This window comes from Schistosoma mansoni, chromosome 5 (genome assembly GCF_000237925.1).
Source record: "Schistosoma mansoni strain Puerto Rico chromosome 5, complete genome".
Classification (NCBI taxonomy): Eukaryota; Metazoa; Platyhelminthes; class Trematoda; order Strigeidida; family Schistosomatidae; genus Schistosoma; species Schistosoma mansoni.
The window spans coordinates 1,083,662-1,093,976 of record NC_031499.1 but is presented as its reverse complement, the minus strand read 5'-3'; the positions used below and the strand labels follow the sequence as shown (position 1 = coordinate 1,093,976).

The 10,315-nt window shown below is 37.1% G+C and overlaps 1 protein-coding gene across 1 annotated transcript in view; it reads right to left on the bottom strand.

Annotated features, from left to right (window-relative positions):
* Positions 1-2,662: 2,662 nt before the first annotated feature.
* The window catches only part of Smp_172890 (putative protein tyrosine phosphatase), a gene marked incomplete at both ends in the record, with an annotated part of 43,000 nt that continues 35,347 nt past the window's right edge, over positions 2,663-10,315 (bottom strand). The window contains 2 exons of the mRNA XM_018797568.1: positions 2,663-2,842; positions 3,959-4,115. Coding sequence (XP_018652597.1) covers positions 2,663-2,842; positions 3,959-4,115 — 337 coding nt within the window. The remainder of the gene's footprint in view (positions 2,843-3,958; positions 4,116-10,315) is intronic.

Here is a 10,315-nt window from a genome sequence, read left to right as displayed (position 1 = left end):
TTGATATTGGCTGACAGTTGTTTTGAGTTCCATGTGTTCTTCAATTTTAGGGATGATACCGTTGTTTCGTTAATCAATGCCTTCACATCTGCAACAGATCTTGTTCATCGATGATGCTGACCAGGCATGTAAGTTTACACCTCTTCCACGGCCTCTCCATCAAGAATGATTTCGTTAGGGCTCTCTGTGTTGTATTTCGGGGTCTTGCATGTTCCCTTGTGTATGTTGAGGCCTATTGATGCAGTCTTCTGCTACACTGGTTGTCCTGGATTTGTTCGTGTGAATGGGATATAAAAGTCAGGTCATCTGTGAAGTTTAAAACGTCTAGTTGCATCTAAGCTGTTCACTGTATCCCGTGCTTTTCCTGGGGAGTGGAGGTCTTCATAATCCTATCAACTTTTAGTACAAAATAGAGAGTAAGTAGTCTTGTTTGATCTGCACTAGGAATGCATCTGTCAGTTGACCTCCACGCATGGTTTTTGCAGTGTGGCCTGTCGTAAGACTTTTGTATGATGGTGAAAATTTTCTCAGGTAAGTCATGGCGTCAATACTTGATTTTGGTAAATGGGAGTTCGATTTTATTATGTCCTGCTGATGTTTTAATCTTCTTGACTTAAATTATTCGTTATTATCACCTTCACTTTTTTAGTTCATACTTCGCCCTTTTCATACTCATCAAGTGGACGATTATTCTTCTGACATCTAATTTCACCTCATTGTCTCTAATGGTCGCTGGATGGTATTAATTTTTAAGCTTCAGTTAATTGGCTACTATCGTCGAGGGATATGGTTGAATTCTATTGATCATAACATCACATTGGAACACTAGGAATCCAGTGGGAATTTAATAACCAATTCTCAAGCGATTATTGGTTGGTTGAGGGCTTTTCTGAGTTTAGTACAAACTGAAGACAATTATCATCAAGGAAATGATATCAGTCAGAGAATCGTTGTAAGACCGGGAAGTATCGAACAGCTGTTTTGAACAATGATTAGTTCTAAATGTAAGCTGTTGGACGACGACTCAATGACCTAAAAGTACGGTGTTTGACACGATATCTCAGGAATTTCGGTTTTATCCTGTGTGGTATGATGACTAAACACTGATGAAGAGACCATAAGTATGAAATAATAGTCCTTCAGTGGTTCTTGGTTTTCAACGGTTCTCCAACTAATATTGCTCTGTGATGAAAATCATCTTACACTTATTATATTGTCATTCACTCAGATCACTTTAGAACTGTACATCTGCTCGTAGCAAATAGAAGTGTGATACAGCAGTATAAAGACCGGCTTCTGTTTAACAAATTTATACTGAATACATAAAGTTGAATTATCTGTAAACCATTTTCAGCCCGAACCAATTAGTTTAACATAAAATTAAGTGCTTACAACTTTTTGTACCATCGACGGACGACATCGTCTCATTTGTAAAATGATACCAGGTATATCATAATAAACACAATTGGATTCCTTATAGATTTGTAATAAATCAGCAACAATAAACGTACCAGTTCTACCAACACCAGCCCTGTTATTTTAAGTAAAAAATCAATATACATACGTATATGTATTCGATATGGAGGTTTTGAAATGACATTATGTGGGAATTGGGAAAAGGATTTTGCTACTAACTTATCAACCGAATGATAATTGGCTCAGAGTCCTAGGTTCGATTTGGTATAGGCAGTAAACACATACCATTTGGGAGAAAAACGACTATTCGGTAAGTAAGGTATTCTACATGAATCCTAAGCTTTGAGTCCGATCCCTAGAGATTATAGGTGTATATTGATAAGAAATTTCATACTAAGACAATGCAGGTGTTTAGTCCTCTATTTTTGTTGTTCTTATCAACATAAATTATCTCTTGGTAAAAACCACTTTCATACTGAATTAATATTCACATTCTACTGAAGTAACTAATGAGTCAATTTTATTCGATTATCAGTTATGAAGTGAATGTTCATTTAATCGGCCTTGTGTTATACATTAAGAGCAAGGAGTGTTGATGTTATCTACACGCTCGAGGAGATATAAATTAAGTACGAATCTAACTGATAACTTCAGAGGATAAATGTGCTTCAACGATTTAACCATTCATTAGTATATATATATATATATATATATATATATATATATATATATATGAAATTAACCAAACGAAGTTATAGACTTTTTGTTTGTTAGCCGGTTTAGTTGTTTAGTAACTGGAAGAAACGACCATACGCTTTATGATAACATTTTATCCACTACTCAGCTGATAAGTTGTTACTGATAGATCTATTTCGTCTAGAAATTCTCTTTATACCTTCAAAATCCTAGAAGTTTCTGCTTAGTCATCGAAAGTTCTTTCATCTGGCTTCAGAATGGAATGAGTAAAGCCCATTGGACACAAGCAAGACGAAGCAAACTAGCTTTGAGAGAGATTCTGTTGCATTCTGGTCGTGAAAAAGAACTGATACTGTCCGAAAAGGAATGAAAATCGCTTGCAAGAAGGAAATCTCATAGATCCATGGTCATCAAAGTATCCTTCGAAACAAAGAAGGAAGGAATAACAATGAATGCTATCCAGAACTATTTTAGCGACCTCCAACTATCAAAAAATCTAGTTATAGAATATGCTATTAAGAAAAAGAACGTAAATTGAAAACTTAATTACTTACGTGCAATGCACAAGAGTTGGAGAATATCGATATGATTCTCCACACTTTAATTCACGATAATCTTTCATAAGTGTTTGAAATTCACTTAATTTTGGTACATCAAAGTCTGGCCAAGTCATCATATGAAACTGTACAACATATTTGGAATTTTCTGGGTTATTTGACTGATAGTTGATCTTATGAAGAAAATCATAAGAAGTATTGTTTATTATTTAAATTGTCTTACGATCAATTCAACTCTGTAAATAAATAATGACTACTTAAGCATGATTTAATTTTATTTGAATAGTTACTGAAAGATAGTAGAATACGAGACAGTTAGTTGCACACAATTGTTTTAATTTCACTATGACCTTTCTTTGGTAAAATCCTTTGTTGAATTCGATTCTAAAGACTTAACTAATATGACATAGTTGTTACGTGAAGATCGATTTATAATGTACAATAGATAACAATCACATAGATTCAAGTTTATCCTATTAAATTTGCTACTACAACTATAGACTTATTTACATTGTTCAGTGGTTGGAAATAGTAAACATTTAGAGTAAATTTGTTGGTATTAGTCGTCACAGATTGATCTCATTCAGTATACTATCGAAATTCTGTGCATTGATTACATGTTTTTCTCGTGTATGGAATTTCTGGATTGTGCACAGTCACGACGCTTCCAGAAGTTGTACTTGAGACTTTCAGGTCTTATATTACATGCTTAACCAGTAGACCACTTGGCTGACAAGCCTAACTTGCATCGGCTCATAGTAAAGCGAAACGTACATCCAATCCCACTGATGACGACTGATTTACTATGGATATGTCCAGACTTTGTCAGTTATTATTATTAATGGCTTTATTTAATACTATATGTTTATTATGATGTGGCATTCTCAGCACAAACTACTTCAGCAAGTTTCTTTTCCGAAAAAATTCGATGACTGAATACATATATACCTGGACATATATGCCTGACAATTTCATCTCTCTGTGATAATGGGTTGTGACCACTTGAATCGACGTTGAGACTGACTGAACATATTTGTGATTGATTTTCTTTACAAACAAAGTTTTCATTATGAACTGATTTTAACTAGCGAATCTCTGAAGACTAGAATTCACTAGGCAGCCATTGAATTCTACTTTGAGAGTCCTCAATAGTGTGAACTTCCGTTAACACTTGGTGAGGATTTTATATTTAGAGTATTGAGTAGGAATCCAGTGGTCATTATTTCATTTAAGCTTAAATAAATATAAAAAGCAAGAATGTAAAAGAGTAGGATCAAATGTACACATACAGAAGTAATGTATAGTTTACGTAAAATGTATATATGATGATCTTCTTCAGATAATAAAGTTACTTCTAGTTTCAAGTAATCTGACTGGAATGTTAATGATTCATGAATATCATTTGGCCAATACTGACAACATTTCGATATATTATCTTCATATAATCTATAGAAACAATTAACCAAGAAAAAGTAACAAAAAGTTTTGAAATAAAGAGAATTTACTTAATTATGCAGATTTTGTCTAGTTCAACGAAGATCGCAACTACGAACTGTAACAGTTTACTATGATACTGATTATAGAGCACATACGTCTTGCGTCAACAGTATCTGATAAAGTGTATGTAGATAAGAAGTCAAAGATTAGAACGAAACAATTGTTCAGTGTTGTATGACCTCTGATCGTTCTGCAACTAACAGTATTTGATTTTGAAGATAATGATCATTTCACAGTCATATGATACTAGACTTGATTTCATCATTCATTGAACAACTAGAGGATTAGTGGTAATCACTATGCGTGAAGATAAGCAATCAACTAACGTTTCGAAACTAAATTGTCACAAAAAAAATCAACTATGGAAATATCACGTAGTTTATTGTTTTCGACGTACAATGAGCAATTATTTTGATGTTCTCAGGACATCATGAACTTATCTGTTTACTACCCAGGGTGAGTGCAGAATCAGGATCTTGCCAGTCTTTTAAAAGTACTTTGCACTGGGAAGGTGCAAAGCACATACCATACCTACGGACACAAATTGCCAGCTGATTAAGTGCGGATCGCATGACATGTGTATCATCGCATAGCAAGGCGATATAATCCTCATACTCATAGTCAAAAAGTCTTTCTCCAGGTAACAGATCAACATCGCCATTCCCTACATCCACCAGAGATGTTTCAAGAACGTTATCGATAGCAAAGTTAAAGAGAAATGGTGAGATCGGGCAATGCTGTTTAGTTTCACTGCTTGAATGGAACAACGGAGAGAGGTGGTTGTATGCCCTCACTCTATCTGGGGTGTTAGTATATAAGGCTTTCAAGAAGTTAATAAACTTCTCAGGCACACTCTTCTTCAATAGGTAATCCTAGAGAACAGTCATGTCCTACGAATCAAAGGCTTCCCTGATGTCAAGAAACACTACGATTTTAGGCCTGTGATAAGTATGACATTTGGTGGAGGATAAAGTTATGATCAATACATTCTCGACTAGAACGAAAACCAGCCCGCTCCTCGCGAGTCAATCTTTCTCGGGTTTTGAACAATCTACGAAGTATGAAGGAAGCCAATAGTTTGGACGCAATCCGAAGTAGACTTATCCCTGAATGGTTGTTGGATAGGTGAATTGAGCCTTTTTTTAAAGATGGGGACAACTATTGACTTATTCTACGGTGTTTGAATACTCTCTAATTGCAAGACCTTTATAAATAACTCAGTCACTTCTATAACCAGAAAGTCTAAAAATGGACGGAGGTAAGTTATTTGAGCCTGCTGATTTGTTGCACTTCAAAAGTTGGAGTTCCTCGCGGACTTCCGCCTCGTTAGGTGGGTCAGTCGTCACGGACCATGGAGGGTAGGACAGTCTGATCGATGTTTCTGGTACAGCAGATCAGTTGAAATGCTTCTCAAAAAACTTTGTCCACCGTCCAAGACGTTGATAGATGCTATTGATTGGCATCCCGTCATCACAGATTGTTTCACTTACATCAGACTTCTTGTTGCCAGTGACTCAGATGAGTTGAAAGAGCTTCCGGCAGTTGCCAGATGCAGCTGCTGATTCCAACTCATTAGCACGCTCCGACCACCAGGCTTCTCGGTCCTTACGCAAGCTTTGTCCGATTTCATTACATAACAGCCTTCTTTTGTGATCACCCGGAGTAGACCGATAGGTTTCAATGAGTCATAAGGAGTCTGAAGAAACCCAAATCTTATAAGCGGGACGTTTCGCGAAGCCATAAACGACTTTACTCGCCATTTTCATGGCGTCACGCAATTGCAACCAATGCTCATTTATACTTTTCGGTGGGATGGTAGATAGCCTTGAACCTATCTAGGTTTGATATTTAGTTGCAACACAAGCTGCAACCAATTTGCTGACATCGATCCGTTTAGGACGATGAATTTGTGGACCACTGGAAAGTGAGGTAAGAGTAGCGCAAATAAGGGCATGGTCAGAGTCCAGATAGGTAGTTCAAAAGGAGACGCAGTCTTGTACGCAACCACGCCAGCGGTAGCTGATAGCGATTTGGTCAATCTGAGTTCAGGCTTGAGATGTAGAGGGAGGACGCCAGTTGGCACATCGGTGATGACCATGCCGGTAGTCAGTGCTAGCCAGGAACAGGTAGTGGTCTGCACACAGTTGCAGTAGACGGTCCACGTTATCTGATTTGCGACCAACAAGTTCCCATCGGCCACCCCAACGACTCTCTTCTATGCCTAGATGCCCGACCTGAGCATTCAAGTCTCCTGCTAGTACTACAATATCTGTCGAATGCACTTTCTGTAGACGAACAGTTAACCAGTGTAAAACTGATCTTTGATCTCATCCAGGTTACTGTCTGTCAGAGCATAGGCGGAGATGACGAAAAGACAGCGTTTCTTACACTGATTTCTCACTTTGATGGAACTTTATAATCTAACAGCACATGACCGGTTGTTAATGGGGATCCAATCGATTAGTGCTGCCTCAGCCCTAGCGCTTAGTGCAACACCAACACCTGCAAAACCAGACGAAGATGTCACAGGGTCCCCGGATAAACGCACGTGAAACAAGCTTTTCGAAGCGACAGATGGGGAGCGAATTTGTAGTACTTCACTAGAGTCTTGAATATTGGTCTTAGATAGACAACAGATGCGATATTAAGACTTTCTAGAGACATAGTCAACCCTATCCGTTGTCCGATGTGTATTAGTTTGCGAACGTCTAGGGAAGCCAGTTTGAATGGTATATGTGATTTCAGAAAGACTGTTTCAGTATTCTTACTCGTTGGTAGCATTCAACGTTCCACCAGTCAAAGACTCGAGGCCGTTTAGATAGAACAGGGTTTCCACTTCATTGCTGGTGGTGACGTGAGTGATGAGATCAATTCATGTATAGTGAAAGCGAAAGCAACTTAATCTGGGCTATCTATGGCTTCTTCGTGATGCTAGTCTGGCTGTAAAATGTTGGGTTTACTACTAGTCAGTGAGGGCAGTTTTGCTCTATGCTTGTGAAACCTGGCCTTTACGAGTTGATGATGTTCGACGACTCTGTGTTCGGTCATCGTTGTCTCCGAAGGATTGCTGACATCCAAAGGCAACTCTATTTTAGTAATGCGAAAGTTCGGCATCGTGTGTTCGGGCACAGCGATGATAATTCAATTGTTATCACTATCTTGAAACATCGACTTCGGTGGCTTGAACATGTTCTACGACTGTCGTCCCAGAGAATCTCACGTCGTGCACAATTTGCTGACGCTGGGATTGGTTGGAAAAAGGTGGTCAGTGTATGACATGGTGTCGTGGTATGAAAGAAAGCTGCACAGGACTGGCTTCTGTGGGTTCTTCACAACTCCCTGGTTGGTGTCCTAGAGATGGAGGAACACAGTGGCTAGAGACACTATCAGATATGGCTCAGAATAGAAGCCAGTGGCGATCCTGCTGTAACTTTATTTTACTTTCCTCATATAAAGTGGCCGTAACTTCTTCAACAGAAAGAAATCTTTCTGCTTGTACCTTTCTGTTTTTCCCATTACTATTAATTTTCCACTACCATACACTAATTTGTGGTCGTTATTGTTCCTTTTCCTTTTATACGCAGCTTACACTTTATCTATTCCCATTCTCGTTGTTATTGTGTGGCGAATACGTATCTGGTGCCCCCTTGTACCAATATTTGTATGTTCAAATAAATAAAATAAAATAAAATTTAATCATATCAGGATGTTGATTTTATGAAGTGGGAAACAGATTCAGTAAAATGTGACTATTGTGAAAAATAATGAATATGCGAGTAAGCGTAGCACTATGTTACTGATCGTTGCAATTTAGTGAATACATGGAGTCTCTTTCTACGACATGTGCTAAGATTGATCAAAATTTAGTCAAAATGTGAACAGGATAATCCGAATCACTGCGAGTTGAATTAAAATCCATGCTCGTTGCAAAGGTGAATGGTCATCTGTATTCAGTAACTAAGAGGATAACACGTCGGCGTTCGAAACAAAAGGTACTGGGTTGAAACCCCGTGGTGCAGACATATTCAGTTGACAAACCTCAAATAGGATGAAATATGCGTCCTGGATTTTACTGCTCATCACATCCATCTATTCTATATAAAATTCTTATTTATTTTATTGGTTAGAAACAATAGTTCAGTTGAAAAGTTTTCTAAAACGTCAAAGTGTATGTAGCACCAAAAATGTCATATATATAGTTATCATGTTAGAACAGAAAAATTAATTTTTGTCGGAATAAAGTTAAATGTGATATATACAGAGTAGATAGAATTATTTGTTAAACAGTAGTCAAGGGATGGATAGATATATTCCATCTTTTATGTTAAGGCACATATAAAACTCTTCTTCTGTCAGTATTTGTTTGTGCGCATCAAACCCATTCTGAAATATTTCACATTTAGCTGTCTGGAAGTTCCTTCTACATAAACTTGATTGCGTTCGTGACATTTAACCTCATGAATAACTTTCTATTGCTCTTCCTTTGGTGATCTACCCTTAACTTAAACCAAAGTCGAAATTATGGTATTACTGACACGAAAATAAACTCATATTGTGTTCATTTAGGATCCCCCGATATTTCTGTAAGGTATAGGGTGATAACGGTGTTCTTCCGTTAGCTCAGTATACATTCTAATTTGAAGTTTTTGCAGTAACTGCCCTAAGTGTAGATAAAATTAGGTTTAGTTTAATCAGTTGGTTTTCTTACTCTGTAATGAAAATAAAACTCTTGTTAATCGGATTTTGACGACTATGACCTTTGTAGAACATACATGTGCTGACCAGTAATCTAAGTATATCTTAGTATTTGTTGGTATCCGGGATACAATTATAGCAACTCAGATACAATTGAGTTTGTTTACATCTAATCTGGCTAAGCCCTTTTGTTAACTTATTTAATGGACAGTCATTCATACAATAACAACCTATCTATACCATTGTACTTTTATTATATACGCTTGAACATTGCTTACTGCCTACGCATGTATTCATTCCGCTAGCATTATTATTAATCGCTTAATTGATCCGATGACTCATGCCTTTCCACTTATATATATATATATATATATATATATATATATATATATATATATGTACATCTTAATCCTGTTTACTGCTTGCCTGCTTGCTCGCTACTCTGTTCTACGCTACACCGTATTGTACACGCTTACTCACTCAATCGGCTCGCACGCTCACTCGCCTGTTTTACGGCACTACTCTTTCATGCTTGCTTAACGTGCCTGTAATATTGGATACCTGTGTGTGGTCCAATAATAAACGCAATCGACCCTTCGTATTCGTCTTCTGATTTATACACCGTTAGGGCGTTATCGAGTAACGGTTATCAAGACGAACAATATACGAAGTTAGGGATCATATCGAACATCGACCACCACACACTAATTTTTATTTTATCATTAGGTCTTCTTCCAACCGAATGATCGAGAAACATTCGTTTATGGTTAATAGGTTCTATCATTTTGGTCAGCTTAGTGAGATCCGATATGTTTACATATTCAAATGTTTCTTCTGAATCATCTCACCTAATAACGAAAAGGTGTCAATTACATGCAGTAACTAAACTTTAAGTGTAATTATGTGTTTCATGGTCGCACTAGTTTCCAAAGAACGAATTAGTAAGTTCGCTACAATCGGTGGAACTGGCAAGTCCATCTTTGCCGTCGAAGATCTCGTAATATGATGAGATGAAAACACAATTACAAACATTCAATGATCTCGGAATGATCTAACAGGCATCGTAAGTTTAAATGTTTCAGATTCTAAACAGCCATAAATAACATCCAACACTATTGATAGGTACATCAGCAAATAGACAAGAAACATAAGAACTTGGCATCATTTCATCAACCTTCTAATGAACAGTACTTATATTATTCTTGAATTCAATGGAGTTTGGGATCCCATGACCAAATGATTTGTGATACGTTTTGAGTATCCTAAATTTTCAGTTGTGCAATTTTTTAATAAACAGAATGACCAACATGTCTTTCGCATTTATTCACTAAATTGTATACTGGAACTAACAAACATATTAAGTGTGATACAGCTGAAAGGAAAACCTGCTCCCTATGTCTTCGCTTCAAAGGAAATAAAATTACTGAAACAATTAATCACAGAATAGATGCTGC